Source organism: Diuraphis noxia, unplaced genomic scaffold, assembly GCF_037042655.1.
Source record: "Diuraphis noxia isolate RWA-SAM2 unplaced genomic scaffold, SU_Dnox_SAM2 contig0005, whole genome shotgun sequence".
Taxonomy (NCBI): domain Eukaryota; kingdom Metazoa; phylum Arthropoda; class Insecta; order Hemiptera; family Aphididae; genus Diuraphis; species Diuraphis noxia.
In genome coordinates, this window is record NW_028301715.1 from 23,893,110 (window position 1) to 23,916,479 (window position 23,370).

Below are 23,370 nucleotides of genomic sequence, written 5' to 3' on the forward strand. Positions count from 1 at the left end.
CGCTTAGTAAGTTTGTTTTATTATCCGACCATTATTACTGCTCGACGTTGTTTTGATTTATTGAAATATCTATGTTCTATTTATAGTTGACAAAAAATACTCATCGACTTCGTAAGAATTCTAATCGAATACATCATGAACTTAAATTATGGATCATAATAATATAATATTCAGTTCCTAGAAAATCAAATAATAATTCGTGTTATATTTTAGAGATACGAATTATACAATTATTTTCACATGAATTCATACGTAAATAATAATGGTGAGTTATATATTTATAATAAATTTATATAATAAATAATAATTTTACATGGTAACTTTTCAAATACACTCGTTTAAGTGTTACTAAAATTAAAACAACATAGTCATATCTCAAAAAAAAAAAATTATTTTGTTCAAGGCGCACTAAACATAATAATAGTGTACATTCATTAACATATTATTGCACTTTTTGATAATATATTAATGCTAAAAATAAGATTTATCATATTGTGTTTGATATACTGTTACATTACAAATTATTAAGTTAGAGTAGGTACAAACAAATATTGAAACATGAAGAGTTGTAATAAGTATAGATTTTACTCATTTGGCGTGCTTTTATTTCAAATGGCATTTTATAAGGATATTAAAAACAAAAATAAAAATATGTATTGTATGCATAATATAATACATGAATTGTAACAAATTAAGCCTCAAAATCTATGTAATGAACATACATAATGCATTTAACATTAAAATATATATAAGTATTATATATAGACACATAGTACAATATAATATGATATAAACATTCGATAATCGATGTACGTGATGTGTGAAATTTGTTTCGTTGATAAATGTTCATATTATTATTATTATTATTATTTTTTAAATAGATTCTTAAAATGAAATCAATTTTTTTTCTATAAAATAAAAAATATTCATATATTTTTATTGTATCGATTTTTAACCCTCTAAAAATATTGATTTTTGTTCATACATTAAAAAATAAATAAATATTACTGTTTGAACGGATCCAAAAATATACTATTTTTACTTTTTTAGTCATGTAAACTATTTTTTCATGTTTATATCGACTGTTTCATAATTGTAATTAGAATATACAACTACTACGGTCCTGTAATATAGAACCTGATATAGTTCAATATGTATCTATATCAAAAAAATATTAGGTACAATATATTGAATTTTAAGCATCCTTATCAGAAATGTATAATTGATAGAAGTTCAAACTCAAATTTATAAATATTTGTTTCATTTTGTTTTTGTGTTTGTCTTTAAAACTTTAAAGAGTTAAAAATCTATTTGAAAACTATTTGTACAAGTTAAAAGTCTGCGTGATAAAAATTAATAATACTTAACTTAAAAATTCAAATACAAACATTTAATTCTTCACAATTCAAAATATTTAAAACCATCATCGCTCTTATTTATAAATATATATTATTTTATATTATTTTTTTTAAACATTATATTTTACCTAGATTCATAGGTACTTATATTATGTTAGGGATACATTTTGAAATTGGATAAATTGCAAATTATCTGTTATAGGTTTGCATTTAGATATCTTCACTGTTGTATCTTGTATCATATGATTAATTTCCTAACTTCAAAGTCTTCAAATGATTGTTATACATGAGTTTCAATAGATTCTATTATTATTATATGAGATTTTTGAATTTTTGAACGTTGTCAAGACCAAAAAAATATTTTATGTTTATAAACACAGCAGTATTTTTAAGTATGTATGCATGCATGAGAACATTATCATGAAATTATACTTAAAGACCAAAAATGATTTATTTGTAATTTTTCAACTAACTAAAATAGTTTATTTTTCATTGATTCGTTATAGTTTTTCTCGCTATTTATTGAATGGCTAATATGGGTTACTATACCAAATTATGAGCTGGTAGAAAAATATTTTTCGATGGGTCTAGACTATCCAATATAGGCCTGTCGGGTACTAATTTATAGATACAAGTACTTCATTTATTGAAATTATGGTTAGATAACTTAATTTAATTATTGTATAATACTAGGATTAATTATAACAATGTTTATTAAGCTTAAATAATATCTCGCAGTAACTGTAAATTGTCAAAAATTTTAATTTTAAATATATACATTCTTTTCGTCAATCATGTTTATTTATCAGTAGATATAATAATTTTATAAGAACCCAAGTGTAACAATAATACTTATTTATAAACTGAAATATTTAAAATATGTAGGGTGAAATGGGCCTGGAATAACTTTTCTTATTAAATTTATATTACATTTTACCAAATCACATTTTACAACCTATCAAACTATGTTGAAAAATCCAAAATGAACAAATATATACTTTATCATGGATGTTTTGACTTAGTTAATGTCAGTCATTCAGACTTCACAAGCAGGCATTCATATTTTTATTAAAATGATTATTTGTTAACTCATTTGCAAAGTGATTGTTTTCATATTAGGTACAAATATCTAGAATAATTCCAATAATGGTAACAGTTCTATTTTGATTACACTTATGACGTTGAATGCATTTAGTTAAAATATAGGAAAATTTCCATAACATTAATATCATTAATCTAAATCTATACATGGATAATGTATATCTCATCTAGGAATATATATTATATTATACGTATTATAATTATTATAACCGTCTCGTTTTAATTTACTAATAATAATTATATATTTTTTGAAAATACATTGATATACAAAAAGAAACTTTAAAAAAACGTTTGAACAGTAAAATATGCCAAAAAGCATGTTTTTACAATTAATAAAAAAAAGTAAAAAAAATTAAATTATGATGATGGATTTTTATTATGAAATTAAATTCGTTGGGATATGTAAGCTCAATTCTACGACATGATCTAAAATGAGCACAAAAACAAATGTTTAAAAATAGGTAAAAATTTAAAAAAAAAATTACCTTTGATCCCTTGAATGACTTCATTACGTCATATATATATATATATATATGTCTGTCGATTTAAATATGATAAAATTCAATATAATCTTCGAAAGACCTACACAATAGTGGTAGTTTAAAATTTATGATGACCTGTTTTTGATAATATAGTATTATAATGATTAATGTATTATACATTTATACTACCTATATTATACAACAACAACTATTCAATTAAATATTATTATTATATAATTATAGCAACAACAGGAGTTGTGAAAACTATATCATGTTTTAGGAAATTCACTTTAATATAGACCGTAAGTGAAACTCTATAGTTGGTGGTAGCATTCACAGTGAGACATAAGTGATCTCATCTAAAATTTGGATTAAATTATTTTAAAATATGTATAGTGATCATCAAAAATACAAATTTTGATTCATCTTAACTTTCATCCTAAAACTCGTTTTTTTGTTTTAGTACAATTTTTTTTTTTATAACGTAAACAAATGTAATTTAAATAAATTAAAAAAAAAAAATTAGGTACATAATATGATATTATTAAGCTTGAAGCGATAGAAAAAACAACCGTTTTTCCTGTTCTGGGTATCCGATTAACATAATAATTTAAACGATTATAGCATAAATAGGTTCAAGTATAGATATAGCAGTAACATTATCATCAACATGGTTTCGTTTGGCTATCCTATACGCGTTATATTATATTCTTCGGAGCCGATTTATATTATTGCACGTCTTAATTGTTGCGATATAGTAAAATATTATTTTTTCGTCCACGGTGATCACTGGAGTTCACTCAACGGATCGGCATCGGCATATTAAAGTTGTCGTATAGTTGCGCAGAGACGCACAGTTTTGACTCCAAGAGAATCGTTCGAGATTATAATATATAAGTAATTAACACGGGAACCAATATAATTCAGCTTCAGTTCAAAACATGTCATTTTTATGCGTGCGATAAGATGGTGATGAGAAGAGAACCAAATCACCGGGGAAAAATTAATACTGCTTGTCAGAATCGCTGCCACTACTGGGACTCACGTGGACAGCCTGGTCAGCCGCGTAAGGCCGCCGTTCGCCGTGCAACCGCTTCCGTCGTTGCTGGACGACGGGCTACTATAATAGGCCAGCGAAGTATCTTCGTCGTCATCGTCGCCACCGCCAACGCCGCTGCCGCAATCGTGGTCGAAGTCGTAGTCGACGTCCGGACAGTGGACGCGGCCGCTGTTTGGCCTGCAGTCGTCGATAAATAGCGTGACGGCGGATGACGAAAAATTATGCACGCCAACCCGGCGGTCCTTCCGGCCACAGATGGCCGTGGCCCCGCCACTCTGTTCCGACGAGTAAGGTTCGTTCTCCTCGGACATAGCCCTCGTGATCAATATCCTGGGCGACCGTCGCGAGTCGCGCAATATGCGCCGTACGAACGCGCTGCGGTTGGCCACGGCGCTCCGGCCACCCGGCTCGGATCCGTCGTCGTTGGTGGTTGACGAGTAGCACCGCCTGATTGATGAACCATCGCCGCCAGCCCCATCGACACCTGCACCACCGGTGCCACCGTCGAAATGGACGTCTACGTAAAAGTTACCAAAATCCAGAGCGTTGGCCGAACATGTGGCACCGGGCAAACGTCTGGCCGCCATCGCGGCAGGCGGTTCACCTGCCTCGGACAGGCTCATCAGAGACGACCGGCGGCTGCACAGCAGCAGTGGCGCGGCCGCTGGAACCACAGGTGTTTTACTGCTGTAGCCGGCCGCCACGGCCACCGGCGTCAGTGACGGTCTGCGTGACCCGCACGCCGAAGGCGTCCGCGCCTGAATCTCCTGGTTCACCTCGCACTTTGTCATCATCTTACGCCGGTAGTTCTGGTACGTCGTCTTCAGCAGCTTGTTCTTGATGCCGTACAGAAGCCCGTTGCAAAGCGCCGAACCGGTGATGAGAGCGAACGACAGCGACTTGACGGCTGGGTCGGTGCGCGGTGCGGCGCCAATGGCCGCGCACAGTGACTCGTACAGGCACACGCCGTAGTATGGCAGGTAGAACACGGCCAGCGAACCGACGATCTGGAACACGGCGGAAAACGCGTTGCTCCGGCGCAGTTTGTTGGCCATCGCCGTGGGCAGGAAGAACGGATTTCGCTGGTGCGTGATGGTCACCTGTGCCGACAGCGTCACTTCGAATATCGCCGACGCTATGCGGTGCCTGTGGTACCGGGCGATCGTGAACACCTGCAAACGGCAATGTGGTGATCAATAAATCATAATTAATAAATAATCAATATGCATATTAATAATTAACCTACTGGTAAATTAATATTTTTATTCAACATAATGTTATATAAGTACCCACTTGGACGTTTTAAAATTATGTTATTTACAATATTATACACGTTAATTGAATTAGTATTTTAAACGAAAATCTAGCATAACGTAATGGATCTAAAATTGTATTATTTTATTCTATTGCAGAACGCGTAATATTGCACTCAATATGACTCTAATTGTTTGTTGGTTATGCAAAAAAATCTTTGATATAAGAATATTTTTGACGTTGGATTATTTAATATTTTGGATAGGTATTGAAATTTAATGCATTTTTCGAAAGATTGGATAAGTTGTATCGAACTCAAATTGTTCTTAGAAACACTGAAAATCAATTCATACCGGATTCTATTTACCATCATACATTTTTTGGTAGATCAGCCCACTTTAAACTTTAAAGTTTAAACAGTGTATACTGTACGGTATCGTTTGCTGAATTTCAACTTTATGAATAATTCCGTATTAATTAATAATAGATCACGAATACGCTTATATATAGAGTCAATAGGATTTTTATATTTATATAAACTCACTTTTATGTTGCATCCAAGTATGATGACGCCAGGCAGTACTAAAGTAATAGTCGTATAGAAAATGCTATAAAAAATAGTTGCTCGACCTTTGCTGAAATCTGTCGTACAAACAGGTAAGCCCGGTTGATAAGTGTAAGGAACTAACCGGAAAACTGGTGGTAATGAGATCAACAAGCATACAATCCATGTGCCGCAGAGACCAAACATGATTTTGCGGCTATTTACAAGTGTTCCATAATGCAATGGTGCCGCAATTGCATAATATCTAAATAAAAAAAAGTTAGTGGTTAGTATCATAAATATGTATATACTGATATAATATTCTAATTAATATACGAACATCAATTTCACGTACTGTAGAAACTTAACCATAGGATTTTATATTAAAATATATAATTTTACAGTACAAGAAATATTTAAAACAAATTTGTTCAATTTGATATCTACTGCCTAGATAATTAAAATAATAAATGATATCTATATCTATATCTATATATGTATATATATATATATAGTTATATGATTAAATAGTGATTGGCGGTTTAATTGTATGATATGACTTCTATGAGTTTCTTAACTCGAATTTACTTTAATTTATAACATTTTATATAATCAGAAATTTGTGTAAAATGAACTAATACTTTATACTTACGATTTTTGAGTATCGTACGTAGGCATAACGAATTATAGACGAAATCTATAGAGCAATAGATACCAACCTGTCACAATTAAGACCGCAGACTGTCCAAATGGCCATTGGATGCAGGAAATTAAACAGAAATCCGTGAACAGGACACAACCATGGAGCGACTTTTTCGTATTGATTAAATGTCTCCGGTAAGATGGACAGGAGTACAGCGATGCAAATAATCAAATCCACAGCGCTCAAATGCGTAAGCAATACGTTGATCGGTGAACTCGTCTACGAAATATGTATAAATATCAGGTAAATTGCATGTTCAGGTTTTCGTTTTTTTATTTATTTTTCTGTATGCTGTAATGTGTAACATGATCTTTAGTTAATTCTCAGTTATCCAATAACGCATTTTTTAAATTTATTTCATTTCTAACGATATTTATTGGTTCTTTTACATGAATTTCAAATGGATCGGGATGAATCAGATTTCACAAAGGTGATCTGTTTGTAGTGCGAGGGTTTGCTTATACATATCATTTTTTAAACAAAACAAATAAATTCTACAAACATGTTATTATAGTCTATAGAATTATAAAATGCCGTTAAATTCTGAAAGGTTAAGCAATGCAATTTTCATTTAATGTAAAGTGTTGTATTGTGACAAATAAAAAAAAAAAATTACAATATAGCTTCCAAACTATTGTTTATTTCATATCTGAACGCTCCAGTGCACTTTTTTTATGAAATTTGAATCATCTCTTATGATATACTACTGAGAAATGGTTTTACTACTTTCTATAGCATTTTATAATAAATAAATAAATATATGTATATGGGCATTGTAAAAATCGATAACTTTCTCATTCTTTTTCAGAATCTAAATGAAAATAGGAAGTTACATATATTTATTTTTGTTAAAGTTATAGTACCTATATATTATTTAATTATTTTGTAAAGGTACAGGTACGCCGAGTGTTGTGTATGTAAATTAACATGTTTTAAACCTAATAATAATAGTTATTAATATATAAATAATTGGATATATTTAACATATTGGTAGGTAACAATGTAAGACATATATTTTAGGTGAATAAGGTGGATAGGGAACAAAAACGGCTGAGAAACGCGACTATACAGTAAAAAGAAACTCATTTCTAACTGAGACGCTCTCATATTTCGCACCAAACTGAATAATTGTGGTTAGTTACGTCGGTCGAATGATGACATTTTGTAAATATTATTATATTTGTTCCTTAATCGTCTATATTTTAAATGAACAAATATTTTTATATATTTATTGATTTTAAAACTTTTATTAACATATTAAGATGTTTAGAAATATCGATCGTGAAAATTGAATTTTTATGATCGGTAGTGGGTCGATAACAATTAATGCCCTGTACCTATATTCTATCAATATTGAGCAAAACCGATTCGTTTTTTTATTTTTTGTATAATATGAGTACTCAATAAATAAAATCATGGTGGTAACTAGTTTTCGTGGAGCATCTTCTGTGATACTTTCTGTCTAATGTGAAAAGAGGTTTTTTATAGTTGAGCCAAAACAAATTTATAAATTACGAATTACAAATCTTAAAAAAACTATAAGTCCATTAATAGTTAATACAGTATAGGTTTTATATTCTTAATTTTTTTTTATAATTTTTTCAAGGTGTGGGTAATTGATTCATATTAATCAGCTGTAAGTACCTATATTACTAACCAAAAGAACATTTTACCAAGGTAGGTAATCGCTGTAGGTAATTTAGACCTTTTATAAGCATATGCGTAATTGAGCTTTTTATATTTGTTGACGTGGCTGTGTTAATATAATGAATTTGAAGTATACTAATTTATTCTCATTCAAAAAAAATTATCATTTAATAACTTATATAAGATATTTTTTCTTTAAGGTTTTTAAATTTTAACGTGCATTTTGTTTTGTCGAGCGTTTAATTTATATTCTATCAGAACTATATACATGGCGAGTATAAAATATATTCTATTGACATAACAATTTCATCAGTAGGTATTATTTGCTACCAGCTATTCCCAATCGCATTATGCTCGAATGAAATTATTGGAAACGTTTTTAAGAACAAAAAAATAAGGCAAAAGCAATACTACAAATAAATGCTTAAAAATATATTGTTTTAGAAATATCAAATACTTAAGTTGGTACCAGTAACTTATCAAAGATTTTTTCACAAGTCTCTGGAGAAGAGGGGGGGCTCACCCCCATATAAACTGCCCATTGTTCAGTATCTATGTATTATTTCTATTAACATATCATACTTAATAAGTGCATACATATATATTTGAATAAAATGGGTAGTATAAATTAACATCAAAAGACTATTTTTTATTTTTTATTTAATTAGAACATTATTCGTAGATAAAATCATAGGGATTATAAATCCAATATTATAACGTAGTAATAAACCTTACCCGTTTGCTAAGTAGGATAACTAATAAGACGTATCCGTTTATGAACATGGCTAGGGCAGCCACGCCACAGACTGCCAATACGGTCACCAACTCTTGATCGCTGTTCATCACTCAGCATCACCCGATTAGGATACCTACATCATTCTGAAATTAAAAAAAATAATGATATGCTATGATAAGAAACTTAGCTAATGGAGGAGACAAAGCTTTAATAGATGAGGAATCATGGGGAAGGAAATCATCACGTTAAATTTTATTAGATATACCTCCATTCATAGAGGATTAACCAGTCGAAGCTGTGAGGAGATTTGTTCACTGTATTTTCTAGGTTTTATTAACACAAATGTTTACATTGTCTTTTACATAATGCTTATTTTTTTCTTAAGAAATTACGTAAATGGCACTATTTACATTATCATTCAGATTACAAGATTTTTTAAACACACTTAAATTGAGTGTCTTAACTTAAAAATTATTATTATTACAACGGAGAGTGTTAAAGATTTAATTTGTTTTATATTGACTAATTAATGTTATAAAATTTTATATTTAAAATTATATTTTAGAAAAACGCAATATGTGTTAGTGTAACCTAATTATGTCAATTGGATTAAGTAAAATATATTCTATTAATTTTTGAAAGCAATAGGTCTTTGCAATCTAATCTAAAAATAATATGTTAACTATTTTTATATACAATGTAACCATATTTTACCTTAAGCTTTTTGCTATTTAAAAATGAAAAATATTTGTTAAAACTGTAAATACCACAACTTATTAAGTTGTAACTAATGGCCATAGCTGCCGAGTTTATATTATGATCAATAAAAAATATATATATATTCTATTATTTTTCGTATAGACTTATACCATAAAGTTGTAGAAATATTCGATAAGAACTTTCTATTGTTGTTTAGATAATTTGAACTGAAAAAAGAATATTATTGATGGATATACGTTTAAATACCTAAATAAAAGCATTTGTGTACTAAAGTAAAAAAAACTAATTTGTAGTCTTAAATAAACTATACCTGTTAAATTATTCGTGTGTATTAATTTAATATCGTGCTTATCGTTCCTAGGTATAGGTGTATTCTATCATTTAGTAATTCATTAAAACGATAGGTATGCTATGCACACAAATACATAGATACAGACGTGACAATACAAATAAATAGCACAATATACATTACACATATGTAATACAATACAATTTATGATGGGTATCCGCATTACTATAATATACCTATTATCATAACAAATTTAAATAATTATATATTATGTCATGTGAGTACGACCGTACTTTCAACATTTACGATTTACACAGAAATTTTATATAGCTATAGACTGTTTATAATATTATATTTTCAAATACAATAAGCACTATTAATATTATATTTATAACATTTTAGAGGCACAGTGTCACAATATTAATATTACTATAAGTATATATTATAATAGTACCTATACATATACTAGAATATAATTTATTCAACGTCAATAAGATACTTAAATACCTAGCAGTCACGTTTTAAAAATTGGAATATTTTTATCCGTATTTTACCGTGACATTGTGAATACATTTTTTATTATCAAAATCACACTTTTTAAGCCTAATGTTTATAAAACGAGATTCCGTCACAGATAATTATAAAATGGTAATATAATATCGAAAACTGTTTTGTATTATGAATATATGGTAGATATATTATTGAATTGTTTTATATTTCTTTTAGACAAAACGAAAAATATAATAAAATTGAGTATAAAATATTTAAATATTAAAAAAAGTTAAATTGTTTATATGTATATAATTTAATAACAATACATTAAATTTTCATCATATAAAAAATAAAAAATAAATAAATAAACTTAACTTATTTCTTAAAATAAAAATTAATTCTTTAATTTCACGTTAATTAAAATAAAAATTTAGTAAGTTAATAGTAAAGTTAATAAAAATTCAAATATGACTAGTTAAGTTTAAAATTTAAATTGAATCAATTTTCTAACTCGTTAATGCCCAGTCTCGACTATTATAGATTCAAAAGTTTTTGTGAGACACTAATAATGCGGTTATGGTGTATAATTATAAAATTAAAATTAAAATTCTTGGTAAACTGTTGTGCATAAAAACTAACAGTAAGTTAATCCGTAATACGTTAGGTTTCAAATGGCTAATTAAAAGTGTGTATAAAGTTATTTAATATTTTGTCATTTTGAATGTATTTCAATATCGCTTGAAAACAACTCAATATAAAAAAAAAAAACTTATAAAAATAAAGAGTATTCTGTAATGTGATTATATATATAAACAAACAAAATATAAAATATATATCCTAGTGAATTTAGGAAGTAGGTCCATTTTCGGTCTGACACAAGGACAAAAACGTTTTAGTGGAAATATGAATGACCTCAATTGTTATCATTTGGGATCTTTGCACTCGTGAACTTGCCGGAGCCTATTGTTGAAAGAACATCCGGAGTGATAAGGGTACGTTGGATTGTTTTGATATTTTAGTGAAATAATTAGATGTTCTTGTTATCGTTGAAATGGTACGAAAATGAAAAAAAAATTATATCAGTATATTAAAATTAATGCTAATTACAAGTAAAGTAGAATTAAATTTTTGAATTCAATAATTATATATAATATTATGTACATCGATATACATATTAGCGTATAACTATATAAGACGAACAATGAACATATTGTTTAAGTACCTATATAAATGAGTCTGTCAGTATTTTTTGTTTATTTAACAATATCTATACATTTTTGAAATTATTTTTAGTCAATATGATTTTAAATTAATTTTTATTATAACATGTAAAATTAATTGTATATAAAATTAATTTTAATTTTAGAGCTTTTACAATTGAGTAGTATGATTAAAATAAAATACTGATAATGAGTACTGAAAGTACTTAGTTTATACAATTTTATGTATTTTAAATAAATATAATATATTATACAACTTGTACAATAAACCCAGAAAATATCTAACTTATAGGTGTAGTGTATTTTCTAAAGCTCCATCACATGTATCAAATTTTAAGTTCGATAGAGAATTTACATGAAACTTTTAGAACATCCTGTTTTACTCATATAAGTGATCATAAAAAAATGTATAAAAACGCATAATACAATAGTTTATTTTATTTTTACATACAGAACATAATATGTTATTGTTTATTACCACAGTATTTGTTGTTAAATTTAATATATTTTACTGTGTAATTTAGTCTAAATTGTCTGTTAATTTATTTTTTAAAAAAATTACCTATTTCCTCCAAGATTAAATTATTAACGTTTATGTAAAAATATATGAATTTAAAATTGTTATTCATTTGAACTAGACAAATGTTAATAAATCATGATTTTTAAAACAATATAGTGAAAATGTACGCCTTTTGAGAGATATTTAGCATCTTGTAAAATATATAGATACAAAGAATATAAGAGAATATCCAGAAGTTAAAAAAAATTATAAAAGATACGTTTTCAAAATATTAAGTCAGATAAAGTTTATAGTTTTTAAATATTAACTATAAATTATACATATATTATAATAACAAAAACTGATTATACTTATTGAATGTAGTTTAAAACGAAATTACCGCGAATTTTTTGTTTTTGGTAATTTATCTATTTTATTCAAATCTATAAAAAGATATATTATTTTGTTTTTATATATTTTTAAGTGAAAATTGTAAGTGTTTTTATAAAAAGACTTAAACATTTTTTTTTCATATTGTTATAAATTGTATCCATATATTTAAATATAATATAAATCCATACCGTTGACAATTTCAAGCCGCTAAAAATATATGACCTACTTTAGTATTCTACTTAATACATGTGACAGATCGTAATTTTTAATGCTTACCATATAATTATCTATAATTTAACATTAAAAGATAATATATACATATTTTAATTTATTATTAATTTAAAATTTAAATTTGTTTAATTATTTTTATTTATCCAAGAACTAATCCTTTTATTCTATCCACATAATGTTTTTTTTCGTATTACCGCTGTAATGAATTCATACAACGTGGAGTTTAAAACATATGATCAATATTATTGTTAATCGTATACCAACTGGAACGCAATTTTATTAGGTATTCGGTGCCGGCACGGGTCGATCATGATGGTTATTATTGCAATAATTTTTAATAGAGGAAAAATTGATTTTCGAGTAATGTCACTGACCACATAAAAGTGTCCAATTCTGCATTGAAACAAGGCTTAGTTTTATACACCTATACACATTCGACACATTCATTATTTTTATCATTTGGGAGAGAGCGTCTATGATATAATAAACGCTGTATTACTACGCTGCTGTATCAGGCGTGATACGTACAGATAAACCTATACGAACGTAGAGTTGTTGTCTGATGATAATCAATACCCATTCATTTTTTTTTCTAGAATATTGCAGCGAGAAGTTTACAGTGAACGCCAAGCTATTATACAATATTTCAGAGCACGGTCTTAGAAGATAAGATTTGGCGTCCAATGAACACGTAGACTATATATATATATTTTATATATATAGAAGGTTTCAAGCTTATTGAGGCAGATGATGCGTTTCAGATCAAGACCACTGTTATTTTGATAAAATGTCGCCAGTTACGTGCAGCTACGTGTTCCTGGTAAGAACTTTTATAATTTTTTTAAGCGAAAACTACCAATGAATATAAATAAGTAGTATAATTCACTCTGGTTTTTGCATTGAACTCAATATTGTCGTTTATTTAATAAATTGATCTCCCAGTGTGGTGTATACAATTTAATATTAAAAAATGAAATTAGGTACCATCAAAATGTAGCCCCCATCTGGTGTAATTAAGTGTGGATTTGATGTACATACACCTTTACGTATGCACATATACACATACATATTACATATGCATATACACTGACTTCTCGAACTCGTCAAGTTTGGCAAATTACGGTATAACGTATGAAAACGTTTTTGAAATTTCCAACGAAATATTTCAGTATTAGGTTAACCTGGGGATTAATGTCGCTTGGCCTTATTATCATCAGATGTGGCCGTATAACACGAAGCTACACACACATATTTTATATATATATATAATATTATGTATGTATGTGAACAATGTATATGTACATTATATATATATATATATATATATATATATATATGTATATTTGAAAACGTACATTAATGACCAAAGGTCTAGCCGTAGGTAAACTTCGAGTCCCTTCGCCCACCCACATCAACTGCCGGACCTTGTCGGTTACTGTTGAAGTGTTGACTGCGCTCAAATCCAAATAAACTTGGTCGTTACTTCGCCAGGCACGGGTCCGTACAGCTAATATCCCATTTATTTTAACAAATCAAAACTATCGGTGGTTAAGTATAGGTAATAGGTATAGGTTTTCTATGCACAAGCGGTTGGCAGGTATAGGTGTGTACAGGTAGAAGTTAACATTATATGGCTACACAATTTATCGATAAATTAATATGTATATATTGTATGCATATATATAATAATATATATATAAAGTGATCTGATAATGGCTATTATGGCTCACTCGGTTATATGATTTGGGTGACCGTGACCGTGACATTGCGTGGTGCCTATCGGTTCCCGGGGAAACATTGCCGATGGGTATATAGGACTATAGGTATAATAATATTATGGTATTGCGGGTCGTTGAACATCAATTAATATATTATTTATCTGTATTAACGTTATTATATATATATATATAATATGTAGGTAGGTATAAGGACGCCAAAATGTGTTACAGTTGTGTGTGTAACGGCGAGTTCGCGCAGGTCAGTCATAAATAATTGGCATATTATGTTTTCAAAACTAAAACGCCCGTATAAATATAAATGCAAAATATGGAGTAAAACTTACTTTCGAACTGCGATAATGTCCCGTGTGTCGTCCTTCTAAATAATATTATGTATTAAAACTATGCGTCATTATACATATAAAAAAGCTATACCAGACGCCTGTTATTAACGCGTTTTTACGCTTGCTTTCATTGTCGGGAAGCTTTTTTTAGTTCCTTCCTTCAAATATACATATCATATTTCCAATAACTTTTCGATCAGAGAGATAGGTATGATATCAAGTATATTAATATCCGGAAAAGGTTAGTTTTTTAAATATTAATCTCAAGCCTACATAAATTCTATATTGATTGTCCAAACTATTTGTAATTGATTGGAAATAAATAAAATAATTAATAAAGAAGCTTTTTTAACTATAAACAACAATAATTCTCTGTTATCATAATATATTATTTAATTATTACATTGTTTTCAATATATATTCCCGAAAATCATGCAAAATGCTTACAAAACTATTTACATCTACATTACATATATGTTATATAATATAATTCAGCATTCCAGTTGGCTAACAAAATATTGTTTATTATTGTTATACAGCATTTAGATCACTTTTATAATTTTATGGTATATTTTAAAATCTTAAATCATTGCATAGTTTTAAAATATCCTGGAAATGTGACACATGTATATCTTATTCGATATGCGTGAGTGTATGACGTCCAGACAAACATTACAAGACGTTATAACATTATAATATTTTGTGATCTATACGCTGTGCATTTATACCATAGACTTGGTATAAGCCATAAGGCAAAACATCGGAACCAGAGACGTATTAATAATATTATTTTTGTAACTCAGTGTTTGTATTTCACGGACTCTTTGGCTTTACAATAATAAATAAAAAATAAAATATAGACCAACATTTATAAGCATTTTTGAGCTATAAAGTACTAAATTCGTAAATAAAATAACATAAAAACTAGACATGTTATATTATGTTTCATATTAGTAACCAAAAATTTATTAGACACAAACCTGAATTTATTTTTAAAAAAAGGTTAGGTTAGGTTAGGTGAGGTCCATCCTGGGAAATTGGCCCACATTCTGTCAATAAGTATTATGACACAACTCATTACAAAAATCTGCAGTAGTCAGATATTTTATAATATGGATATTTGTATATTTACCACTCTTAAATCATTTGTCCAAAGGCCAAAACTGACATTTTCATTTTCATTGCTACACCACATGTAGATTAATTTATATAATATATTCTACCCATCTTTCACAATTTTGTATTTATGAAACGATGAACTCCCGTTGTTTTAACAGAAAAATTGTTGGTTTAACAAAAGAAAATACGGTTTAGCAATTATTGCAAACTTTTTAGCATAAGTTTTGAGTTAAGACCTCACAATGAAGCAATTCATTTTTTATAAATTTAAATTATTTTCTATATTTTGTGAAGCTTATAACAGGCTTAACAATCGATAAATATATATATTTATATCAGTTAAAGCAATACATTTTATGCATTGTAATCGATACTATATAGTTATGAAAAGTCGTAAAATATTAATTGAGTAGCATAATTATTGTTCAAAGTCAATATTTGAAAACAAAATTTATTAATTTTTCGTTCTAAAGTCAAGACGTTACTTTTAATAAAAAATAATACAATTTTTCCACGTTATGCAATAAGTATATTTTATATATAGTTAACGTTTTATGTACACAAATGTATATATAAAATATTCAATATCAATGTATATTGATAAAAATCTGGCTAACAGTTGATTGTATAAAGAATGCGCTTAGTTCTCAGTTTGAATATTGTTACGTAAAATATTCAATGAAATGTACAATTTTAAAAATCAATGTTTTTTAGATGTAAATAATATAATTTGTCAAACGTATAAGAAAATTGAGCAATAGCGCAGTCAAGAGAAATAATATACATATTGACTCATAATTTTTGTCGTATGTAATATAATATACTACGTATGATACCATCCAAAGAAAACAACAATTATTTATTTAATACAAACGAAAAAAAAACATGACAGTTGCAACAAGATAAATTGTGGTAAAAATTCAAATATAAATATTGATGAAATATTTGCATACATCTAACGTACAGAATCATTAAAGCAATAAAAAACAAAGATAGTTCAATCAATCAATAGAAATAAAGAGAATTATTGTACTAATTTACTTATGACATTCGACTAATGATCCACCTGGTTATTTATATAGTAATTTGTGATAGACGTTTGACTGATCAAAGAAACGGATTGCTAAGCAGGATTGCGATTAAGTAGTTTGAATTACTCTACCTGAGATAATATAATCGGAGAACTGTCAATTGACTGTTCAAGTCAAAAAGACTCAAGAATCGAGAAACTGTCAATTTTTCCGTCCGATAATATGTAATTTCATGAAGAATTAATTTATTAGTTTTCAACGTACATTTTACGTAAACTGTAAATTTGCTATTTGCATGGTGAATTATTTCAATTGGTGTTTGTGTTATTTTGCCTGTATTTTCATGCATGCAGTGCGTATGCCGCGTTGAAATATTTATTTACTTTTCGCAGTTCTATCAAGAATAATGACTTTGTTCAAGAAAACAAACGTGTAAGTATTATAAACATACTGAGTTTTAATAAATTGTTGTTTTTATAACATTATAACAATGTACGCAACTACCAATGATTGGTTTTGCTAGCAATGTGTGACACTGCTATATGTAATATTAAGTAGTACATCAAAATATTATAAATTGTACATGTTGAATTATATTTAACGTTTTAAAGCGGTGAACGGAAACATTGTTTTGAAATCATTCCAGTGTTGAAAAAATCCCGTACCACGTGTTTATACGATATTAAAATGCATAAACCTATCAAATACTCTTTGTACGTATTTTGATTACGAAAATTTTTTATTTAACCCAATTGTACAGGAACCAAGATATCATAAAAAAAAAAAACACTTATTTTACAAGCAAACTACCATGAAACAGTAAATTATTATATATCGATGGCCCGACATCAAACAGTTAGGAAATCCATTTACAGAGACGTAGACAGTATAGGTATAAAAGTCCTGTTATTACAAATAACGTCACATATAATAATATGATATATGGCTCAGTATCAAATGTCAAAGGACACACTAGAATCTACAGTATACAGGGTGTCCCAAAGAGATCTGACATTCTGACAAATGAAATAACTTTTGTTCTAATCAATATTTTTTTTAAATATCTTTTAAATATAATCCATAGACACTTGCCTTACATTTTTAGAATACATTTTTTAGCTTACAAAATGGCAGTAACTATTAAGTATACACTATATACTATATAGTTAGGTACCTATGAGAACAATTTGGTGCACGATCTCGATACAAATTCATTTAATAATTATTTATTGAGGACAATTTTGTACCATTTTTTTGTCGTAAAATTTAGAAACATATACATAATATATAATACACTAGAACCGCTGTTCCCGATCAAAAGTACAGAAATCATATTATGTGGTTTTGAATAAGAAATAAATTACAATCTTTTCAATTACATTTTAGTGAAGAATTGATTGAACAAATTGTCTCCTTCGTTGGGAACGATTGACTGTCGTATGGATAGAAAAATAATTCTAGGTGCATTGGTATTGGTATCCCTTTGAAGTTTAGGTCATTATTGAAAATCCGAAAAAAATCGAATGAATAATTCTACTGGATTATAATATATCAATATACAAAATGTTTTCTTATTTAGTAGACTACTTTTTTCAGGTTTTAGGTACCTACTTAATAATTATATAAAAATATAATGGACATGCGATTTCATGAGTATTAAAGTATTTGTTTGCGCCCCCGATGAATGTATAATTATTATTACCGATCGATACACACACACACACACACACACAACACATCAGGGCATTACTGTTTTATTTTTGTTATAATAATTATTGTACTGTGTGACTGTGTGAGTTATATAATATGTAGATTACGAAGACGCGTAATCGGTCACCGCTGCCGCCGACGAGCCGGTTCGCGTCGTATTAAGACCAGTGGCGTAATTACGGTGGGGAGGGGGTTTGGGTGTCGTATCCACCCCCATGACTTTTTTTTTTTAAGACTGGTTAACTAGATTCACCTATGTACTTCTTTATCTAATAATATTATCATTATTTTTTTTTTTTATATATATATATATTGAAATCAAATACCTCGGCGAATTAATATTATTATAAATAGTGATAGTCTATATTTTATACTTTATAGAAATAATACAAAAAAACAAATCCTTTATGCTAGTTTTACATAAATACTTCGTACCTAGTTCGTTTTAAATGCAGCCACGCAAGTTTATAAGAATCACTATTGCAATATGTTTTGTGTATATTTTGAGTTTGTTTATGCATTGTGTAGTGGTACAAAAATAAACCCCGAGCAGTAAAGTATTATTTTATCGTGGATCGACGACACTCGACGATTATCAGATTATTTTATCTAGATTAAAGACTATTGTCATATCTACCCTATCTTATCCTATCCTACTATTTTTCCGTAGTCCTATTGAACTAAATATAACTTATCGATTTGTACAATTAATCGAAATTTATTCCATGTCTCATGTGTAAAAAATATATTGCTCTGAATATTCTGAAAGGTGCTTATAATAAATACTTTTGATTTTTTTTTTGTAGGGGGAGGAGGGGGGTATAGATAAAATGTTAAAACATTTTATCCCTCCCCCCACAAACATAGCCAAATGTGTGTGTGTGTGTGCGCGCTTCACTAAATTGTGAGTTTTTTAAAATTATTATTGTTATTAATTATTAATTATATTATACATATTTAGTTATTGGTCCAGGAGGGCCGTATTATTCTACATTAATTACTATACATTTGATATTTATACCTTTTTTTGTTGCTGTGCAGCAACACATAATATAGCTACTCATTTTTTGACCATTTTTTAACCTAACACACACACACACACACACACACACACACACACACACACACACACACACACACACACACACACACACACACACACACACACACACACACACACACACACACACACACACACACACACACACACACAATATACAAATACACGCCCTACGCAAACTAGCACTCTTTATAATTTTGCTCGGCTAACCCGTACACTTCTTTTAAGTCGCTCTAATACACACGTATACACAATTTACACAGGTCGATCGGTATTAGTGTGGTACGTAGCATTTGATGACCTCTCGACGTGATCGTCTAGGTGTCGTCTAGGTCACCAAATGTTCGGTCCGAGAACGGACAATAATAGTCAGTGACTTCCGGTCACCAAATGCTAACGTAGCGCTAAAACTCACACGCCAATCGACCCGTGTAAATTGTATATATGTGTGTATTAGAGCGACTCGAAAGAAGTGGACGGATTCGCCGAGCAAAACTAAAGAGTGATGCTAGTGTTCGGTTGGTGTGTAGGTGTGTACTGTGTATATAATTATATAATTGTTAGTGTGTAATGTGCTTAAAACTAATGACAGATAATAGAAAATGGTAACACGGTTGCTGGTGAAAAACGAGTTGCTGTATTATACAAGATTTTAGAAATAATTAATAATAACACAAATATAATAAATCACAGCAACAAAAAAAAGCATGAACATAATAAATATCAAATTTATAGCAATTAATATAGAACAATACGGCCTCCTGGCCCAACAAATAAATACGTATAACATAGTTAATTAATAACAATAATAATAAAAAAAAAACTAACGATTTTTTAGACCCTAGTCTGGTTAGCTGGTCCTAGTTAATAAAAAAAGAAATATGTATTTCATTTCATACTCAGAAACGGACTGGATCATTTATGGCGACTTCGCTAATACGAAGTGAACTGGCTCGTCGTCGCCGGCGGCCGATTAAGCGTCTCCATAATCTACATATTATTATTATATAATTAACACGGTACAATTATAACAAAAAAACAAAAACAAAACAGCAATGCCCTAAACAAAGTATAATATGTTTCTTCGTTTCTATACCTAATAAGGATCCTGGTTTAGTGAAATTAAATCGATGGTTATTATCGTAGATGTGACTTTCTATTTTCCATCAGTATTTTCAAGTATAATAATATTGTTTTACGTAATTTTATGTCATTGTACAAGCCGTGTTATGTTGCTTAAGAGGACGCTACACCCGCATATGTTGTCTCCGTCTTACAAGTGCGTAATATAGCAAATTTTATGCTCAGCAGATCACGTTTAGCTCCGTTAATTTAAAATTTAGAGTAAAATGACATCTTACAAAAATTAAAGGTAACATTATTATCGAGGGCACCTCGTAGGCTTTTTATTATATTTTTATTTTAAAGTGAGTTATGTGTATTTTAAAATTGTAAATTGTATATGTATCTTAAAATACTCATAACTCATTTTAAAATAAAAATATAATAAAAAGCCTACGAGGTGCCCTCGATAATAATGTCACCTTTAATTTTTGTAAGAGGTCATTTTACTCTAAATTTTAATAGTAAAATATTCCATAGAACCTAAGATCATCGATTTGAAACTGAATGATTTTAGAAAACTTTTAACGGATACCAAACAAAAATATAAAAATCTTCTGACATTTGTTTAAAGTTTAAGTTTTTCAAAAAATGTGGAGCTGTCAGTGCGTATCGTTTTGTATTGTTTGATTTCACATGTGTGACTTTATACTTTTTGAACAATCGTTTCCACGGCTCCACGCTTCAATCATTCTGTACGGAAAGATTCAGTTTAACTGATTCGTACTTACAGCAGATTGGAGATAAACGAAATTCACATCATATACGTACCTACAACAATTATTTTTCTACCCACCGTTTAATTTTATGACACTCGTTGGCTGTCGTTTGCCAGTTGCCATGTCACGTTTAATGAGTAGGTACTCGATGAGACGATGAACAAAAAAATATTATATCAAATCGAATGAATCAAATTTTAATTTGTTGAATATATATTTTACAGAATATTCTATTATGCTCGATTATTGTATATTATATAAATGACCAATGAAAACGTAATTTTTTTTTTCACTCATTATTAAAGTTATATAGGTACAGTTTTTAATGACAACTGACAACCCCCGACTTTAATTTAAAATTCAAATGTAGAATTTTCAAAAAAATGTATATACTATATAGTTACAAAAGTCAAATACTTGACAACAATTTTACAAACCTTAACTGTCTAAACTTTTATGAAACATAGCTAGTTTTTGACTAAACAAAATCAGTCAGTAATGCGAGCAAAATCATTATTATACTATGATGATATGATGCTGTATGCAGGATAATATTGTAAAAAAATAAACATTTAAAACAATTGTAATATTTTTGAGATGACCTCCATTAAAGTAGATATATTTTAAAGTTTAATAGAAAATAATTATTATATACTGAATAGTTGAATTTTATTTATGATCACTGTTAAATCCAAGGTTGATATCATATACATAGTTTGTTCGAATAAAGTATATACCACCTATTATGTGAATTCGCTGTGATTAAACTACTGAACAATATTATATTTTTAAGTTGTTTATGTAATTTGTTTTCATTTTTTTTAACTGATAGGTGATCTATGTTTATTATTGTATGATGTATATCAGGTTATACTGTACATAAAATCAAAGTAAAATATAGAATAAAATTTAACATGCAAATCATAAACAATTTCAGGGCTATAACAGACAACCGTGAGTATCGCATGAACAAACACAGATATTGGTTGTTGTTGTTAAATATTGTGACGTGTTTCAGTATTAAGAAGATTAGTTTTATTTGTTGAAAATTGAGCTCTAAAACATATCAAGTTAAGTGTTCTCAAGATCTACGAAATTTCAGGTATTTTTTTAAAATTGATCGCACTTTCTTGTTTATAATTATAATACGATACGTATTGCAATAATAAGAAACGTGCATAGATTTAGAGCATAAATTTCACACTAAAATGTTTTGTACGCTTACTTTAATAAATTAATTTTTCTTATATATATTTTATTCAGCAAGGTGCCAGCACAAATGAAATATGTTTTGTTTTTTATACATGGATTTAAGGTTAATAAATTTCAAGATATACAATTTTGTATTTTCTGTAGTACCTACATATAAATGTTGATTTTCATGTTTTTACTAAATTGTATTTAGTGACACAAGAAATTTGGATTTATCCAATTTTTTGATTTTTTTTTTATCTGTTTAATTTGAGTGACTTATGGAAAATAGTAAATAAAATAATATTATATTAATTTCCACGGGCTTAAAATCTAAAACATGAGTTAGTATGTTAACTAAAGCATTATAAATAGGATTTATCGATATAACTTTTTTTTATGATGTTGGTCGTTGTATATATTATGATATGTATTATGTATCATACAAGTAGTGATTTTTTTGTTGGTCCGTGACACCCATCACACAGATAATAATAACATAACAACAAAAGACATTTTACAATTGGTTTGAAAATAAAAAAGAATATGTTAATGAACCAAAACTAAAATAGATATAAGTACTCGTGGTCAGAGTGATTTTAAATTGGATAAATAACGATTTTTCGA

At 28.6% G+C, this 23,370-nt stretch overlaps 2 protein-coding genes across 4 annotated transcripts in view; one reads left to right on the top strand and one right to left on the bottom strand.

Annotated features, from left to right (window-relative positions):
• Positions 1-302: 302 nt before the first annotated feature.
• Positions 303-23,370, bottom strand: part of LOC107169483 (rhodopsin, GQ-coupled-like) — a 109,946-nt gene continuing 86,878 nt past the window's right edge. For all 3 annotated transcript variants that reach the window (XM_015519233.2, XM_089229358.1, XM_015519234.2), the window contains 4 exons: positions 8,885-9,028; positions 6,519-6,721; positions 5,800-6,064; positions 303-5,173 (listed from right to left, as the gene is read on the bottom strand). In XM_015519233.2, the coding sequence (XP_015374719.2) occupies positions 3,983-5,173; positions 5,800-6,064; positions 6,519-6,721; positions 8,885-8,992 (1,767 nt within the window). In that variant the 5' untranslated portion in view covers positions 8,993-9,028 and the 3' untranslated portion in view covers positions 303-3,982. The remainder of the gene's footprint in view (positions 5,174-5,799; positions 6,065-6,518; positions 6,722-8,884; positions 9,029-23,370) is intronic.
• The window catches only part of LOC107163652 (phytanoyl-CoA dioxygenase, peroxisomal-like), a 110,081-nt gene continuing 109,207 nt past the window's right edge, over positions 22,497-23,370 (top strand). The window contains exon 1 of the mRNA XM_089229359.1: positions 22,497-22,654. The gene's annotated coding sequence lies outside the window, so the exon portion shown is untranslated. The remainder of the gene's footprint in view (positions 22,655-23,370) is intronic.